The sequence below is a fragment of the Vulpes vulpes genome, chromosome 11, assembly GCF_048418805.1.
Source record: "Vulpes vulpes isolate BD-2025 chromosome 11, VulVul3, whole genome shotgun sequence".
NCBI classification, from domain to species: Eukaryota; Metazoa; Chordata; class Mammalia; order Carnivora; family Canidae; genus Vulpes; species Vulpes vulpes.
In genome coordinates, this window is record NC_132790.1 from 26,074,094 (window position 1) to 26,094,193 (window position 20,100).

A 20,100-nucleotide genomic window follows, 5' to 3' on the forward strand; every position below is an offset into this window, starting at 1 on the left:
CAAAAGTAAGATGGAAAGGACTTTAATATTAGCTCTTTCTTCTGGGACTTCTTTTTTAAAAAAAGATTTTATTTATTGATTTCAGAGAGGGAATGAGTACACAAAGGGGGGGGGGAACAGAGGGAGAGGGAAATGGTAGAGGGAGGGACAGAGGGACAGGAGAGGCAGACTCCCCACTGAGCAGGGAGCCAGCCTCAGGGCTCTATCCCAGGACTCTGGAACCATCACCTGAGCCAGACAACCGACTGAGCCACCCAGGTGCCCCTTCTCCTGGGATTTCTGATGAACCAATCAATACATATTCACCAAATAATAAGCTAGAATATTCATTTAGGCTGAAAGTATATTCTAGGTTTTATATACCATGCATATATTTCAAAAACATGTTCCACTTGGATAGCAAATTTTATGAACCACACAGTAACTAAGATAATAAAAAATACACAGAAATTCATGCCTATAAAGAGGCCTGTTTATTACTGATAACACTTCATTTGGTTAAAACCCACAAGAAATCCACACACAAACACTTTAAGTGCAAATTCTCACAGGCAGTACTTATCATACACCCTGGTGTTTTCATCAGAAAAAAAATGAGAAAATGTTGACAAAAACTGCTAAAACAAGGGCACAGTTTTGATCTACTGCTACAAAGAAAAATAATTCATTCTTAACTGCATATATTTTATCGGGTATATTCAATGACACATACAAAGTTTATTTTAGCCTAAAACAAGAAGGCCTCACCATATATACAGATGCAGACTCTTGCCTGAGTGCCTCTTGTAAGATATATGATGAATCATAGCAGTGAACAAAATACACCAAATAGTACCAAATTAGTTGTGACTCACTTGGAAGGTAGTGGTAGTAGGCTCAAAATGGCACTTATAACCAGTGATATTAATTCTACATAGATACTTTCTTAGCCTACTTGGTCAACATCTTGATATTAAGTCTACATAGATACTTTCTTAGCCTACTTGGTCAACATCTTGCTTTGAGTGTAAATACTAGGCATTATATATAATTTCCAAATAGGAGTATGATCTGATCTCTCAAAAGAAACAGAGTATTTAAGTGTGTGCGTGCTTAAAGAAGATTATTTATTACAAATTTCAGTAATGAGAATTGTTTAAAAAACTGAATCAGAAAATTAACAGTTTGATTGTTTCTTAAACAATTAGCTTCTTTAAAATACAATCCCCTAATTCCTATCATCACCATCCAAGCACTCTATAACAGGTACTATACTGGAGGTGGGAGGATATGAAAAATAATAAAAAATGATCTCTATCTTAGAGAGTTGATAGTCAGATACTCTTTCTCAGTCAAGGAATGCCAATGAATTAATGAAAATGGACTGGCCAACACCTCTGACAATATTATAAGGTTCAGTGATAACTGTTTCAGGTCAATTTAATTTGACAGTAATACTTTCAAAGTTCAGCTTTTAAAATGCAGGGAACAGGCTAGATATGTTCTATGTTTATATTTCTCACATTAAGGTCAGTGTATGCACCACCAGGCAGATGCAACAATTGAGGAAGGGAGGGAGAAAACATTGAGAGGCCCTGTAATAAACATAGTGTTCCTTTCTGGCAGCACCAGTTTCCGTGAGAATTGAAGGAATCATTTTTATATTGGAAGAATTTTATTATGTGGAATGCAAAATTCAACATAACATTTCATGACAGAACATGAAATTTCAGGAGTGGTAGACTGCCTCAGATTTTTCACTTGGGCCCCTTCCCTCACATATTCATGTTCCTCTGCTTTAGGGTTACACTGGTGGAAAAATTTGAGAAGCAAACTTTAGATATATTATTTGCCCTTATCTTGGTCGCTTTACTCATTCTTGTATGTCCCCTCTTTAAAGTATAGAGTCTTGAACCAACTAACAAAGAGAAAATATGGTTGGATGAATGTAATGGTGTGGTTAATATTTTCAAGTAACCAATGGTTAAAAAAAACCTAACTCAATTTTCAACTGAAACTAAAGAAAGTCATGCTGTGTAAAGTCTTGAAGTGAAAGGTTCTTTTCTTTCCGCTTGAACTTCTTATGGTTATGGTCAGATGCTCTGGGGGACAAATGTAAAAAATATTTCTGAAATTTTGTGCTTTGGGTGCCCCAAGTACAGGGAAACCTGAAATAAAATGTGAGAGCAATTGACCATCCATTGTGATAGTATGACTCTTTCCTCATCAGTTTCTAGAGCAATCTCAGAAAAGCAAGTGAATTATAAAAGGCCATAATAAATTAACATACAGTAATATCCAGATGGACCAAAAAAGGCTATGAAATAGATTCAAAATTACTTCTTACAATGTCTTAAATATTCTCACAATAATAACAAAATAACCAAAAGTCAAAAAAACAAACGTAGTTATGAATAAGTTTAAAGCATTCTGAATGAATACAGTTCAGATTTCTTATCAGTGAGGTAATAGAGCAATAGCTTTTCACAGTAATAAAATGTAGGAGGGGACCTAGGGAAGGAGGGAGGTAGAGAGAAAAAGGCATAAAATAAATTTATCCAAGCAAAATTTGGATTTTTTCAAGCATCACAAACATCAGTGGAAAACATCGGAAAGAAATACCAGTAGCAGCAGTTCATAGAACAACTTCTCCATTAACTCCAGCTAATGTCCATTCCAGAAGCAACCTCCTTAAGAAACGGGAGGCCTATTTCCTATGTAAGGATATTCCCAAAGTGTCCCATCTCTCAGAACCTCGCCGTCTGCTGAAGTTACTACACCCAAGCAGCAATACAGTTAAAACAAAACCCTCAGACATCCTATAATGCTATACATTCTTCAAGATGAACAAAATGATGTTCAAGTCTCACTTAATTTGCCAGGTTAAATTAAAAATAACATCCAAGCAGGTCTCTGTGCAGCAAATGAAGACCGCACTCATGCATCTACTACTCAACATATACAAAAACTCTCTTGTGAGCTAAATTCTTCTAGACAGGGAGTGAAACTCAAATGTTACTTTCAGTGCTCTCTATGACATTGCCATTGTTCCCACCTGAGTTTTTAAAAAAGTATTGGAAGGAACCCTTAAAAGACAGTACATCCCTTAATATTTAAATTTGTTATTTGGGTTTTTTAAAAAGGTCCTTATTCTCTTTGATTCTGTCCTCACTGAAGACAGAGAACAGTTTTTCACATTACTTCTTACTTTGAGTCCTTTAATAAAAGATTCAACTAATAGTATAAGACTTCTTAAATTATCTCAGCAGCTTTCTCTCCTCCAGAGTTAAATGGTCTTAATTCTTTGAACTTTTTATCACAAGTCTTATTTTCCAATCTGTGCTGTATTCCTTTTTATTTCTGCTATGTCCTCTCCTCCCCAGTTCCCACATGATCCTAAGACACAACATCCCAGCAGAAACTGAATCAGTAAGAGGGGTACTTTTTCTCTCCTAAAACTTGGCCTCTTTTTAGTGGTTGCTAATAAAGGAAAACAAAAGGTTCACTATCTATCTGCTCATAATAATAACAAATACACACAGCTAAACAACTTGCCCACAGCCAGTTTATTCCCAACTTTAAGAAAGATAAGTTTGCCCTTCATGAGAATCATTTCCTGTGCCATCTTAGTGACCTATTTTTTATTTCTACTGCTTATTTTCAGTGTATGCTTTGACTTTGCCCCAATAACTCATTCCTTTTATTCAAAACTCTAGAAAAGCCCAGTTTTGATCTACACACTCAATGAAAATGGATTCATTTTCATGGTACTGTTGATAAAGAAAAAGCTAAACAATGTAGAGCCCAAGGCTGAGACATATAGTCCAGGACTTCCGTCCTTCCTGGTTGCCTTGGTTACTAAAATTATCCTGTGAGGCAACTGTACACCACTATGTCAAGTTCATGTAAAAGATTATGCTAATACAGACTTGAGAGCTTGGCTACAATCAAGTAATTGCCTTAATCTATACACTTCAGGAACATCTGTAACATTTTGTTGATTTTAACTTTGGATTTTTAAATATTTGAGATAAGATTCTAAGTTTTAATAACTTTTCACTTTAAGATGACTTAAATGTTACATTATATTAAAGCACTCGAGACTGTTCTCTTTATAATAGAATGACAATCATGACATGGCTTTAGTGATTATGAATGAACTATTATATTATTTTAGCTCCACTTTGTTCTTTAGTCACTGAAACACAGATACTAAAGCCAAATATACATATTTTTCATATGTACAGCATTGTTCACACTACTTGGTAGAATATAGGCCATCTCCTAAATTACATTCTACATTCCCAAAAGCAAATAAAACAAAAAAAATCTGCACATTTCTTTTTCAGTACAAAGCCTTTGAAAAACAAAGTCATTCAGAAGTATGCTGTCCCCTACATTTACCTAGTTGTCTATTATCTACAGTCATACAAGATCTAGCTATAGGAAAGGAAGGAACAAATTAACAATAGTGGCAATACAAGAATTTGAAAATTATATTTGCATTCTATGGTTTCAACCAAATGTTAGCTGGTAGCTACAACAAACCATACCATTATTTACTAAGTATTCTAATCAGTTTAAATTTTATACTATTTTATTTTAGGAAATAAATACTCTAATACCAGTTATATCCCACTAGCAATTTGTTTAGTATAATTACATCCAAGGCCTTGTTTTGTTACCACATGAGTTTAAATATTTTGTGAGTTGTATAGGACAGGATACATTTTAAGAAGATTAAATAGTACTTCTCTACTAAGATTTCTTTAGAATACTGGAGAATCAACCAAAAGTGACCTTCCAATTTTTTTTTCCACATTGAGGGGTGCCTGGGTGGCTTAGTCAGTTAAGCCTCTGACTCCGGGTCTCAGCTCAGGTCTTGATCTCAGTCATGAGTTCAAGCCCTGCACTAGGCTTTACACTGGGCATGGAGCCTACTTGAAAAAAATATGCAAAAATTTTTTCCATGTTGAAAAAGATAAATAGTACTCTGGAGATCAGAAATTCTACAGTAGGCAGCAAGATGACAGAATAAATTGGACTTCAGTTTTAAAACATGTAGTTTTAGTGTTTCATAACACCTAAAATCTGGATATTTTATTTCTTAGTAAAATTAGCATTACTTCATCTGATAAAGGAATAAATCTACTTATAAAAATGTAATTCCAAAGTTAGGCTTTTAAATAAATTTAGCTCCTTTTTGGTTCAGATTTTCTTCTTTGCCTGAAGGCTGTGGTTATTGACATTTAATTCTCATAAGAAGATCCTTTAGTTACATTGAGACTGCTTTTTTAAAGATTTTTATTTACATTCATAAGCTTTCTAAAAGGGCAAATCTATTTGATATAGAGTGGAAGCACCTACATCATTTGAAAGATTTTCCTTAACTGTCTGAAAACGAAATGATTAAATTATATTCAATGGAGGAACACTGTTTTAATTCATACCATATCCTGAGAAGGCACTAAGAAATCTGACAAGAACGAAGCCACTAGGAGCATTGCCACTATTGTTTTACATTCGGTAAATGTCAGAATTTTAAATACATACAAGAAATTTACACTGCACCAAAAGCACCTGAAACCACATATTGTAATCTCTAAGCTAGAAATGCTAATACCCGATTTCAAATACTCTACTTTGTAAGTTAATACCTGTGATGTAATAATGACACTTTTCCACAGTATTCTGGGAGCAATGCCATTTTCTTGTCAATTTTATAGATTAATTTCCTTAACTAACTCTACAACTATATAACATTTATTTGCCTTTTTTTTAAAACCGTGCTATACACAATTACAATATGGAACTAAGCTTAATCACACTTTAATAAGAAAATTCACTTATGTATTGGTTTTCTTTTCTGTTGAAGGAAGAATAACGTGTTACTATAATACTTTTAATGCAATGACTTTCGTTCAAGATTATGAAAAAATTTGATGCCTTTCTCTCTGGACCATTTCATTTCAAATTTATACAGTTGGTTTAGTCAGCCAACCAAAAAGAAAGAAAATAAAAGTAAAAAGTACTTGGCCAGATAAGATAGAGAACACTAATACGACTTCAACGCATGGAGTTCTTGGCTATTCTATTCCATGTGCCACTGCAAAGTGATGACGTACTTGCGTGTACTAAACAGAACGCCAGATCAGTCCATTTTTACTGGGCTCAAGGAAATTCTCAATCAAATCTTCGATGAGTTTCCTCAATTCCTCTTCTAGTAAGGCAGTGTCACTGAAGAGAAAGATTAAGTTTTGAAATTCTTTATTTTCATCACCTTAAATTTTGTTTAAATTGTTATAATTTCAAAGGCAGACAATTAAACAACTGGCAAACCAAAAAGAAGTTCATTCAGTTAAAACAAAACAAGTACAAAGGAGGGAAAATCAAACTGAAGTTGAACTGCATTAAAGGGAGTTCCTTGGTACACGATACATGGATGAGCTTCGGTAAATCTACAGATTTCTCCTGGGTCAGGCAATTTAATGGCCTAGAACACCAATACTAGGTATTATACTAAAATGGCTTCCTGAAATACTTTGAGAAACATCCAATAGATGTTATGGGATGATATGGCACGACTCAGATACAGAGCAGGGATGGGACTAAAAAAATGAGATGCTTAAAAAATAAATACACATTTATAAGTATGTGCTTCAAAGTCATCATTGCTGCTGACCAGAACATTTCTAGGAAAGCCTCTTTTCAACTGCCTTCATGTGTCATTTGTCATTATTTAATTTAGTTTCCTTTAAGCTCTACTCTGACTGACTGCAGGATGTCTTTCTTTTTGCCCCCAAAGGAAATAAAATCTACTGTTAAATGCAAAGATTTAGGGACATACAAAATAATATACCTTGGACTCTGAAGGCAATTCCAAGAAACCACTTTGTCAAAAATATACTGATCAGTGACAACATTATAGGAGGTACTACTTTTAATAAGTTTAAATGGCCACTGAATATGTTTATTAAATCAATTTAGTGACAATTCATGCTCTTTAAAGGAAATAAACTGGACAGATTGAGTCAAAGCATATTAATATAAAAATGAATATTTGACAATAAAAATTATTTGTGGATAATTTTTAAAAAGATTTTATCTATTTATTCATGAGAGACACAGAAAGAGAGAGGCAGAGACACAGGCAGAGGGAGAAGCAGGCTCCATGCAGGGAGCCCGACGTCGGACTCGATCCTGGGTGTCCAGTATCAGGCCCCGGGCCAAAGGTGGCGCTAAACTGCTGAGCCGCCCGGGCTGCCCTAATCATCTCTTTATGTTCATTATATAATAGGTAATAGTCACAGAGCCTTTCCAGTAATAAAAATTCACTAAAATTTTAAAATTCAGGGACACCTGGGTGGCTCAGCAGTTGGGCGTCTGCCTTTGGCTCAGGGTGTGATCCCAGAATCTCGGGATCGAGTCCCCTATCGGGCTCCTTGCATGGAGCCTGCTTCTCTTGTCTCTGCCTCTCTCTGTATCTCTCATGAATAAGTAAATAAAATCTTAAAAAAAAATTTTTTTTAATTCAATTCCCATGTGGTTCAGTTGCTTTGGAAAATAGTGTGGCAGTTCCTCCAAATGTTAAACATAGAATTTCCATATGATCCAGCAATTCTATACCTACATATAGACCCAAATGAAATGAAAACCTGTCCACACAAAAAGTTGTGCACAAAAGTTTGTAGCACTGTTATTCATAATAGTTAAAACGCAGAAATAACCCACATGTCCACCACCTGATAAATGGATTTAAAAAGTGTTACATACAACAGAATATATAGGCCAAGAAAACAATTAAAAAAAAGAAAAGAAACAAAGTGCTGATTCATGTTATAATACAGATGAACCTTGAAAACATTATGCTAAGAAAAAGATGATAGTCACAAAGGGCCATATATATTGCATTATTCCATTTATATGAAATGTCCACAATAAGCAAGTCTATAATGACAGATGGTAGATTGGTGGTTGCCTAGGGCTAAGAAGGGGGGTGGATGGCAAGTGACTGCTAATGGGTATGGGGTTCCTTTGTGAGGTAATGAAAATCTTCTGAAATTGATGTAGTAAAAAAAAAATTTTGATTGTAGTGTCGTTTGCACAACTCTGAATATACTAAAAACCACTGAATTGTCCGCTTTGAATGGGTAAACTGTACAGTATGTGAATTTTATTTCAATAGAACCTATATAAATAAATACATGTAAATCTAAATATATATGTAATATACTAAAAACCACTGAATTGTCCGCTTTGAATGGGTAAACTGTACAGTATGTGAATTTTATTTCAATAGAACCTATATAAATAAATACATGTAAATCTAAATATATATGTAATATATATATATTTAAAAAGTTCATTCTCACCTTTGCTCAGGTGATGCACACATCTCCGCATAATACTTTATCTTTGGTTCTGTCCCGCTTGTCCGAAGAGTAGCAACACAGCCATTTTGAAAAGTAAATGTAATCATTTGGCTGTTTTTACTCACAGGCAGCACCTATGCACAATGTTAACAACAGCTCAGTTACACTTGGTACCTTTTTCATTTTCAAGCGTTGTAAAATATATTGTACTCACACGAGGCATCTAAAGGAGTCAAATTCATAGAAACAGGAAGTAGAAGGCCTGCTGGCAAGAGGTGGGGGAAGGAGGAAATGAGGAGTTGTTTAATGGGTAAAGAGTTCAGTTCAGCAGGTGAGCAATTTCTGGACATCTGCTGCACAACAACGTAGATAGAGTTAACACTGCTGGACTGTGTGCTTAAAGATAGTGGCGGTAGATTTTATGTTATGTGTCTTTTACAATTAAAAAATCTTTTTAGAAAAAAAAATAAAAAAATAAAAAAATAAAAAATCTTTTTTAGGGGGATCCCTGGGTGGCTCAGCGGTTTGGCGCCTGCCTTCGGCTCAGGACGTGATCCTGGAGACAGGGGATTGAGTCCCATATCGGGCTCCTGGCATGGAGCCTGCTTTTCCCTCTACCTGTGTCTCTGCCTCTCTCTCTCTGTGTCTCTCATGAAGAAGTAAATAAAATCTTAAAAAAAAAAAAAAAATCCTTTTAAACGGGCACCTGGGCTGCTCAGTGCTTGAGCATCTGCCTTTGGCTCAGGTCGTGATCCTGGGGTCCTGGATGTGAGTCCCGCAACAGGCTCCCTGCGAGGAGCCTGCTTTCCCCTCTGCCTATATCTCTGCCTCTCTCTCTATGTCTCTCACAAATAAATAAATAAAATCTTAAAAAAATTTTTAATTATAAAATATAAAGGATTACATACACAATAACTCATAAATATACCATTTTACTGAACATTCATAATAGTACAGGCATTGGGATATATACCTTACACACACCATCTCCAGGCCTCAACAGTAATCTTCCAGAGTATATATAACTGCCAATTTACTGACATGGCTCAAAAAGAGTAAATGGCCTAGTTAAGGTCATCAGCTAATGTGGCAGAGCAAGAAGTTGAAGCCAGGTCTATCTGTATCAAAGTCCAAACTGCCTCTACGTTTGCAAAGGGCTTTACAATATTGAAGCACTTTCACAGACAGTTTATCAGTAGTCTCCAAAACAGAGTGAGCATACCCTAGAGGATGGGCAAAATTATCCCCTGGGGTACAAAAAAATTTCATACTTTTAACCTAAAAGTTAAAAAAGGAAAAAAATTTTAAAAAATAAATAAAAAAGGAATCAAAGCTTTACTGATGTTGAACATACAGATTAATACTCTTCCTGGACTACAGATCAGTCTGTGAAACTTTTTTCAGGGGAACTGGGGGGTTGTACTAGGACAGAGGTGGTAGGTGTCCTGAGCCTGGTCCTCTCTTTGAAACCTCTTTCTCAGTTAGTGGTACTACTACACACCACTTGCTTAAGACTGAGACCTTCCTGCCCTCTTTTTCACTCATAGAGCATCAACTAGCAAGTCCTGTCTATTCTATTCTTTATTTAATTCAACATTGTCCAACTCTCTCCATCACTACTGCTAGTGAATAGACACAAAAGGAATAGGAGTTGTATTCTCCACAAGAAGTTGCAGATTTCCCAAAATATATCATGCCCCTGGCATCCTGAGACAACAGCAGGACATTATAAATGGAAATTAAGGCTCATAATCATTCACAATAACCAAATACATATGATCAGCAATTTATGGCATTTAAATAGTTGTTGAGCACCTACCATGTAGGCAGGAGCTTTGACAGGTATAGAGGTATGTCAGAAATGGATCTGCCTGGGGAATCCCTGGGTGGCTCAGCGGTTTAGCGCCTGCCTTCAGCCCAGGGTGTGATCCTGGAGTCCCGGGATTGAGTCCCACATCAGGCTCCCTACATGCTTCTCCCTCTGCCTCTGTCTCTGCCTCTCTCTCTCTCTCTCTCTCATGAATAAATAAATAAAATCTTAAAAAAAAAAAGAAATGGATCTGCCAGGTACAGCACACTGATAACATAAGATAGAAAGCGATAAGTAACAAGAGGAAGGCACAATGTATACTGAAATCACAGGAGAAAGAGATCTAATTATGGGATCTAGAAGGTATGTGGAAGAGGTGACATCTACCTGAAGTCTTTTTTTTTTAAGATTTTTTTTTTTTTTAAATTCATGAGAGACACAGAGAGAGAGAGGCAGGCAGAGGGAGAAGCAGACTCCTTGTAGGGAGGCTGATATGGGACTCTATCCCAGGATCACAACCTGAGCCACCCAGGTGTCCCTGCCTGAAGTCTTAAATAAGGACTAAGGTGTGGACCTGCAGCAGTAGGAAGGAGAGGCAGATGGAGGAAATAGCTTGAGCAAAAAGACAGAAATTTTTATTGTCATTTAAAAAAAAGATTGTAGGGATCCCTGGGTGGCGCAGCGGTTTGGCGCCTGCCTTTGGCCCAGGGCGTGATCCTGGAGACCCGGGATCGAGTCCCACGTCGGGCTCCCGGTGCATCGAGCCTGCTTCTCCCTCCGCCTGTGTCTCTGCCTCTCTCTCTCTCTCTCTGTGACTATCATAAATAAATTAAAAAAAAAAATTAAAAAAAAAAATAAAAAAAAGATTGTATTTATTTATTTTTTTTTTTTTGAGAGAGAGAGAGATAACAAAAGAGAGCATAGGGGATGGGGAAGAAGAGGGAGAAGCAGGGTCCCTGCTGAGCAGGGAGCCTGATGTGGGGCTCCATCCCAGGACTCTGAGACCATGACCTGAGCCAAAGGGAAATGCTTAACCAACAGAATCACCCAGGTGCACCAAAATACATAATTTTAAAATAACAATGTATGCATATAAGAAACTGTAAGCTGTTCTATTTGGCTGCAGATATAGGGACGAAACGAGAAGTTGCAAATAGAAAGGCGAAATGGTGAGCTTTGAAACGACAGGCTTTTGGACTTTATTTTCAACCTCACACATCTTCCCTCTCTCCATCTGGTTCTCTTTTTGTCTAATTCTTTTTCGCATCTCCCTCCCCAGGGAGGAGCACACACTTGGAGAGAGAGGAGGACAAGATCAGAGGCAGGGAGCCTGTTAATGGGATTACAACTGCTCTGGAAAAAAAAAAAAAAAAACGGATCATAGTTTCAAGACATTCACAGGCTTGAACTTCCACTATTTTACAATAGTACAAAGCACTAAAAATGTTAAGAAAGTAAAAAAAAAAAAGTACTTACTGATTTTTTATTAGGCTGGCTGCTGTCATAGCCAGTGGTAACATCCCGTATATACAATATAGCAAATGTCCCACAGAACTTTGGATATTCTTTTGGAGAATCAAAATTGCGAAGTCTTTCAAATATACTTTTGATGGTGGTTGGATCATAACACAAGAAATATGAAGTTTTTGAAATATGATAACCATACCTGCACAAAGATTTAAGTGTTAAAATCAGATTTTAGATAACTTGAGAAAAGTATATATTCAAAGATAATTATTCTAGTATTATTTGGAAAGTGGGTGTCTTTAGTTCAGTTTTAGAACTTTTTATAAAGGCCTATTTTCAAAATCAAATTTAGAAAGCTAAAAGCAGGACCAAAAAATGAGAAATTTGGCAATTGAAATGATAAATTCATAATAATAGAACTTACTTTTCATAAACCTTGATCAGTTGCTGTTTCAATGTTATATTCTTGGTTTCCAGGTAAGCTGCCATCTCGGCAGCAACTACAGCTGCACTCACCCCATCTTTATCCAAAACCGAAGTGCCACACAGGAAACCTAAGAATTAAAACACATTTTTAAAAAAGATTTTATTTATTTATTCATGAGAGAGACACACATACAGAGAGACAGGCAGAGACAGAGGGAGAAGCAGGCTCCATGCAGGGAGCCTGGCGTGGGACTCGATCCTGGGTCTCCAGGATCACGCCCTGGGCTGAAGGCAGCGCTAAACCGCTCAGCCACAGGGGCTGCCCCAAAACACATTTTTTAAAAAGGGGAAAACTTAAGCCTATCATAATTTCAATAGTTTTCATTTACAGAACCAGTGGATTTAAGAGCCTACAAATGGATGAAACCCACTGATACTGAAGATAGTTAGGGAAATTTTAAGGGTCTCCTCCACCCCTGCCATGATCAGTTCTCTGTGGTTTTTATAATTCAAAATGCAAAACCAGAAGACAAAAATTCCTCTCCATAGAATTACTACATTTAAAAAAATTGCTCTCATTCAAATTTCAAGGATTTTAATATTTACTACATACCAATTGACTCCTCAAATGCAAAAAGGACTTCTTTTCCATTTGCCAGGAGGTCTTTTATCCGACTTCCAATCCATTTAAAACCTGGTAATGTTTCCTGAAATGCAGTGAAGGCCACTCTAGTTAAGTGACTCCTCATAAAGGCCTATTGCTAAGTGCAGGTAACACACTCCTAGTGATCTTCTTTTACAGTTTTTAGTTCACACAGATTTATACAGTGGTAAGCACATAGCCAGGAAGTGCTTGGATTCATATTGCCATGAGTGATAACCCACTATTTATTGAACATAGAAATAAGTGATTTACACCAACTATAATCCAACATTTGTAAGTGGTGATCGATATAGTTACATAGTAACATTAATACACACATATATTATAATCATCTACTATTTACCAAGCACTATTAACAGCCGCTTTATATCATTGGGGGTTTTTTTGGTGGTTTTTTTTTTTAAGATTTTTAAAATTTATTAGACACACACAGAGAGAGAGAGAGAGAGAGAGAGAGTGAGCACAAGCAGAGGGGAGCAGGAGAGGGAAAAGCAGGCTGCCCACTGAGTAGGGAGCCCTATGTGGGGCTGGATCCTAGAACCCTGAGATCGTGACCTGAGCTGAAATCAAGGGTCAGTTGCTTAACTGACTGAGCCACCCAGGTGCCCTATCACTGCCTTTTTTAATGATTACAAAAACTCTGTTGCTGAAACAGAAGCTCAGAGACTTAGTGAATTTGCCCAAGATTATGCTGTATGTAAGAGATGGAGCAAGCATTTAATGACACTACTTCTCAGAAACTGGCCTTTGGGCTGTATTATAAGTACTAATAACAAGAGCACCTATTAAAGTTGTGATTTAGTTTCCTGAGTAATCGATCGATTGGTTACTCAGTTTCCTGAGTAATCAAAGGCCACAATGCTTTTTAATGATGCACAGCGTATGCTTGAACCAAGTGTTCCTTACTGCACCACCAAGGCCTAAATAAAACCAAGAAAGTTACTAAGCCCTTCTTTGGTAATTAGATTTGGGGACTTTTCATCTGTGAGTTACTGTTCACTTTAAGGACATGAACTGTTTTAGAGTCAATAGAAAGAGCATGTGATATACACTGATTCTAGAGCTCACCATTACTAATTTAGGATTCCCACTTCACCTTTCTACTTCTTCAGTGGGAAAAAATAAAAACCAAAACCGCTGTTGCCCTCCACAGAACCAACAACAAACACAAGGAAGCAAATTTATAATACTGGTCTTCAGAATCAGGTTTTTGTTTCTCTTTTGTGCTCGTTATACATTTTTCTTGCCATAGGTATTAACGAGAAAAATGTTAACATTACTGTCATTCAGAATCTTAGGCTTGAATAATTTTTCAATTTCTTCTCTTTTGCTATTTGTATTATTATTATTTTTTTAAGTAGGCTCCATGCCCAATATGGAGCCCAATGTAGAGCTTGAACTCATGATTGTGAGATCGAGACCTGAGCTGAGATCAAGAGTTGGACACTTTACCAGCTGAACCACGCAGGTGCCCCTTTATTTGTATTTTTTCTAAAAGCCTGAAATTGAAAGTTTTATTTCATTAAAACAGGTATAATTTTCTTTTATTCATCCAATCAGTATTAAGAGGCGAAGCTTGGCTATGGATCAAAAAAAATGATCAGAGGTGACATCTGCACTGATATTTGGCAAAGATGGCAGAGGAAAAGCAATTTAATTGGCATCAGTCCCAGAAGCTATAAAAATTGTTAGTCTAACTGCCAAAGGCTTACAAAGGTTAATGATCTATGCTGAGAGAGAGTTATTTGTTTCTTGGGTGTCGAACATTGGGTCTTAATTTACAATTTAGAAGACTAAGTTTCTGAAGACTGAATTTGAAGAGCCTAAACAATGGCCAATGATACCTACAATTTTTTTGGAATGGAGTTTATATTACTGATGAAGTCACTGGTTTTCTCAGTATAAAAACCAGATTTTGTTGTATGGAATAAGTTTTAGTGCAATTTTTAAAGAATATCTTATCTTAGTTCCAGAAATTCACATACTGGATGGACGTGGCTCAAGGTGTCTAAATCATCAAGAGATTAAGCAAGTGTTAACAGAATTAGAAAAAAAAGGAGGGACTATAAATCAAATCAAGTCAGTTTTGGTGGGAAGATGGCTTTGATGTATAGAAATCGATTTAGAAAAGTAGCACACAGATGTTATCTGTTCTTACTTCAAAATGAAATCCTTCTTTAAGTGCAATTGCCTTCAAAATTTTGGAAGAGACTGTGGTGGCTAACATATAAACGTTCTTCACATCAGCATTTCTTGATTTATTTTTCTTCCAGCAATCAAACATCCACCACCCAAACAAAGCTGCCAACTCATTTCCTGTGAAAACTTTCCAATGACCACTGTAGAGAGAATGAAAATTCAAGTCAAGACTTTTATACCTTTTCACTAAAATTTCTTGACCCTAAGATACACAAATTACCATCCTTCACATAGGAAAATCCAAAAACTAGTATATGAGATTTCTGAGAAAATATTTAGTGTTTATTTCTAGCTCACCAGTGGTGAACTTAGGGTAGAAAGGGCAGCAGTGCCTGTTAAAAAATTATTACACTATAACTTTCATTCTCCTACCGAACGTGAAAAAAGTTATAATATGATGTCCTGTCTATGTAACACATTATATTGGCAAAGATACACAGCAATCCCAAGGACCAAGATTAGAAAATGATTAATATTGATAAAGCAATCTGTTGGGATATTATACCATTTTAAAAAGTAATATTTTAAACAATATTCAAGTACTGAAAAAAGTGCCCACAGTACAATATTAAGTGGAAGACAATCAAGATATGAAAAATGTATGTAATATGATAACAATTTTATAAAAACAAGTAGATTTTAAATGTCTGAGTAGAAAAAAACAGAAAGGAAATGTCAAAATGTCAACCTCCAGGGGTTATCTTTGGATAATGGACTTACAGGAAATTTGTTTTCTTATTTTTTATTGTTTCAAATGAATCTGTAAGACTCAAAATTAAAGACAGTTTTTCAAAGTTTAAGATTTTATTTAAGTGCCAGGTTTACTTACTTCTCCTGAAGTTCCGCCACTGCTAGTCGGTCTGCATCAGGATCTGTGGCTAGCACTACACGGGCATGTTCTTTCTCTGCCAGTCTCAAAGAAAGTTCCTGAAACAGTGAGCCAGATCACCAGATTGTATTCCAGATATTAAATTCAGTGTTAATATTCCTAAATGTATAGGCACTATGTTAGTTGACGTAAATTTTAGAAGGAATAGAGTTTGGCTAAATTTAAAAGAAGCCTAGAAGTAGGGATATTCACCAGTGAGATTTCAAATAAAACAGAATATTTGGCTCAAATATAATTTAAATTATGTAAACTAAAGTGGTTTCTGCCTTTCTAAGTAATCTTTGCATTGTCAATAAGTTCTGTCTATTGATGAAGTTTAATGCACTAATAATAATTTAAATAAAGAAAAAAAATACCAGCACAGATTCTCCTTCTTCAGGATTTGGACATTTAACAGTAGAAAAGTCTGGATCAGGATCTTTTTGTTCTGGTACTGGAATTGGAGGCTTAAAACCAAACACTTGAAAAGCCAGCTGCACATAGTCATGTCCGACTCCATGAAAAGATGTATGTACGAATTTCAAGGTAGTCTTTGAGTTTAATTCCCTATAAAGGAAAAGAATTATTCAATCAAAATCATAAAATGTGGTACTTGTGATATAATTAAAATAAGCTAGGGAGGAAGCTAAAATCTATTTTTTAGGATAAAGAAAATACACTCAGCATGCCAGGATGCTTTCCAGCAATAGTGTTAGCTATTTATAGAATAGTTAAGGAAATATGGAAATAAGGCAAAATCAAATTTTAGAGAAAATTTCCTAATCTCATATAAAGAAAACACATATTTAGCTATAATTTTTAATAGCTTTATTAAGAAGTAATTAATACACTATACAATTCATTTACTTAAAGTGTACAATTCAATGGCTTTTACTATATTCACAGATTCAACCATTACCATAATCAATTTTAGAACATTCTCATTACACCTGAAAGAAACTCTGTACCCCAGAGCCACCACCCCCAACACTCCCATTCCTCTTAGTGATAGGCAATCACTTAAATACCCTCTGTCTGTTTCTATCTCTCTATTGATTTGCCTTCTCTGGACATTCTATACAAACAGAATCATACATTCTGTGGTCCTTTGTGACTGGCTTCTTTCACCTAGCATGTTTCCAAAGTTTATCCATGTGTGGTATGTATCAGTATTTCTTTTTACAGCTGAATAATATTTCATTGTATAGATACACCACAGTTTATCCATTTATCAGTTGATAGATATTTGGGTTATTTCCACCTTTTAAGTATGATGACTAGTACTATTTAGCTATACTTTTAATATAATATATAATATAATATAGCCAACACATTTTTATCCCTATTTCTTTACTTTATTCATCAATCTTATTAAATGGTAATGCTATCCTATATTCCCTTTTGGATACCTGTGAAAACAGATCTTTTTAAGATCTTCCATGTATCTTCTGCAAATGTCCTGTAGAGGATCTCTCTTCAGTGGGCTGGTATCCACTAAATTATCATTCCAGGAACCATTCCAAGGTTCCACACATTCTTCTATACATTTCAGAATTTCTTTATCATGAGGAGATGTGATCTGAGCACCAGTTTCCCAATAAACCTAGATGATAGGTAAATACGACTATAAATACTGGAAATGTTGGCCAGATATTTTTAGCTACAGTAAGGATATTTGGCTTTATAAAGAAGCTTCCCAAATTAATTAAGTAGAAAATGTCAACATGGGACTAACTTTATACCAAAGGATGTTGATGATGATCCCACAGGGACTCTTCAATAAAATGATCATGTATTATTTTCACTTTTAGAAGTCTACTTTAATAACAATACAAGTAAAAAATAATCTGGGTATCATTATGACAACATATTAATATGTATATACCATAGAATCCACTCATAGATCTATAACTATATACTGAAGATAATCTAAGAAATCATGGGATATCTATAAAATTTGATACTAAGAAATCTTAGCATGATAAAGGAGTTCTGTGATAAAGAAGAAATTATTTCTCAGTTAAAAGTATATGTCACAGCAGAGAAAGTCTATATCAGGAAGGGTAATTAGCATGTTAATTATCACATATACATTTCGGTATATGTATTTTCAGCACTTAATGAATTAAAATACATTTCATTAAACTGTCAGTTTGCCAAGTAGCTTGATCAATAAGACATTAGGAACAGTTAACAAAAAAAAGCAAGAAAATGTATTTCTATAATTCATAGGATCTCAAAGTTAGAAGGGACTCTGCTTAGAGAATATCTATACTGACTTCAACCATATATGTGACAGGACTACCCTCTTTTGCATCCTGAATGAAGGAAAGAAGAATACATATATGGACTACGTACTAAGCTCTGTGCCAAACGAGATAGTAGACTAGATGACCTAAAAATTCTCATTCTATAAACACCTTAAAATGTGAGCTAATGTCAGAAAAACATTACCTAAAATGCATAGCTTAGTTCATAAGAAAAGGGAAAACTTCAGGCAATGGGAAAAAAAGAAAACCAAAGTGATTTAAGGCTGTGAGCTGATGCTGTGACTGCCTAGGGTTTGGGAACTGTCCACTTCTCTGGTTTTTGGGTTGCAATGCCATGTGGAAGGTAGGAAATTGGAGACCTGAAGATGTTCCCCCTTTCAGTAGAAATACAGAATAGAAGTACTGCCCACTAGTATAGAAAGGTGTAAGGAAGCATGTCTATTCAACAGGTTTTACAAACTTTCAAATCTGAGGTCTCAGTTAACACAGAAATTCCCCCCAATAAGTGAAACTTCTAGTTCCTGTAGAAATTTAAAAATTTAAAATTTTAAATCACTGCTCAAACCTTAGTTATAACACAGGTGCAGATTAAACATAACATTTTCATTGATCTGATTGGCAAAGACCAAAATGATAATATGGAAGGTATAGGATAAAGATCCTCATACATTGTTAGTGAGATTATCAATTGGTACAACCACCTTGAATACAGAATGATAAATTTTCTTTCACTGCTCCGAGTGATGCTCCCACATTCCAAGCCACAAAAAAAGATTCTATCCATAGGCTCCTTGAGGAAAATTTATAAATGAAATTTATAAATTTACCATGAAAATTTATAAAACATGAGAAAGAACTTCTAGCCTTTCTCCTTGCTCATTTCTTCTTGCTTTGTATATGGATGTGATGCCTAGAGGTACAACAATTATATGAGGTTTACACTTGAAGGAAAGGCCAAAAAAACCCTGCAGAGATGCCAGGCCCAACAACACTGAGCTACAGAACCCTGCTAGCAGCCACCTACCTGTGGACTTTACTTTATTTGTGACAAATAAATTCCTATCAGCTTAACCATTTTTGTGGATTTTCTGAACCTATTGCAGAAAGTATCCCAATCTGATATAATAAAAGAAAAATCCATGCAACAAAATATACCCATGAATAAACTTTAAAAGAAATATGAAGGGGAGGTGCGTGGGTGCCTCAGTTGGTTAAGTGTCTGCCTTCAGCTCAGGTCATGATCCCAGGATCCTGGCATGGAGCCCAGCATAGGGCTGAGCAGGGAGCCTGCTTCTCCCTCTCCTATTCCCCTTGCTTGTGCTCTCTCTCTCTCTGTAAAATAAATAAAATCTTTCAAAAATATATGAAAAGGGCAGGATGCCTGGGTGGCTCAGTCAGTTAAGCATCTGCCTTTGGCTCAGGTCATGATCCCAGGGTCCTGGAATTGAGCCCCGCATCAGGCTCTTTGCTCAGCAGGGAGTCTGCTCTTCGGATAAGGAGGCCTGGGAAGATCTCTTCTTCAAGGAAATAACATCTGGGCAGGAACCTGAAGGATGAAAATAAACAAATCTGCAAGATTAAGGAAGAGCAATGAAAGCAAAGGAAAACCATCTACAAAGGCTCAGAGATGGGAAAGGGTTTGGTATACTGGAGGACAAAGGAGAAGAAAGAAGCGACAGTATGACCAGAATGTAGTGAGCACAGGAGGGGAATGAATGAAATGAGGCAGGAGGCAGTCCTGTAAACCCCAAAGAGTTTGGATTTTATTTGGAGAGTGAGAAGTCACTGGAGAATTTTAAGCAGGGAAGTAACATGATCTGTTCATATTTTAAAAGATCATCTGAAAAAAAAAAAGATCATCTGGCTGCTTGGTGGAAAATGGATTTTAGGGGGAACAATGGGAGCAGGGAAGAGAGCAGTTAGGATGCTCTAGCTCTGATAGAGGATAACAATGCTTTAGAATGGTTGAGGTAGAAGAAGTGAGCAGAAGCAAACATTCAACATACATTTTATTTTATTTTTTTAAAGATTTATTTATTCATGAG

General features: G+C 35.9%; 1 protein-coding gene across 2 annotated transcripts in view; it reads right to left on the reverse strand.

The window, feature by feature from the left end:
• Window positions 1-450: 450 nt before the first annotated feature.
• Window positions 451-20,100, reverse strand: part of PGM2L1 (phosphoglucomutase 2 like 1) — a 52,966-nt gene continuing 33,316 nt past the window's right edge. The window contains exons 6-15 of one of the 2 annotated variants that reach the window (XR_011995132.1): window positions 17,195-17,388; window positions 16,163-16,352; window positions 15,747-15,844; window positions 14,877-15,057; window positions 12,668-12,761; window positions 12,053-12,182; window positions 11,638-11,827; window positions 8,352-8,485; window positions 980-6,216; window positions 451-930 (exon numbers count right to left, since the gene is read on the reverse strand). Coding sequence is in view for 1 of the 2 variants with exons in the window: in XM_026010490.2 (XP_025866275.1) it covers window positions 6,114-6,216; window positions 8,352-8,485; window positions 11,638-11,827; window positions 12,053-12,182; window positions 12,668-12,761; window positions 14,877-15,057; window positions 15,747-15,844; window positions 16,163-16,352; window positions 17,195-17,388 (1,314 nt within the window). In the remaining variant the exon portion in view is untranslated. Of the gene's footprint in view, window positions 6,217-8,351; window positions 8,486-11,637; window positions 11,828-12,052; window positions 12,183-12,667; window positions 12,762-14,876; window positions 15,058-15,746; window positions 15,845-16,162; window positions 16,353-17,194; window positions 17,389-20,100 lie in introns of both variants that reach the window. The other variant, XM_026010490.2, reaches the window with a different exon arrangement.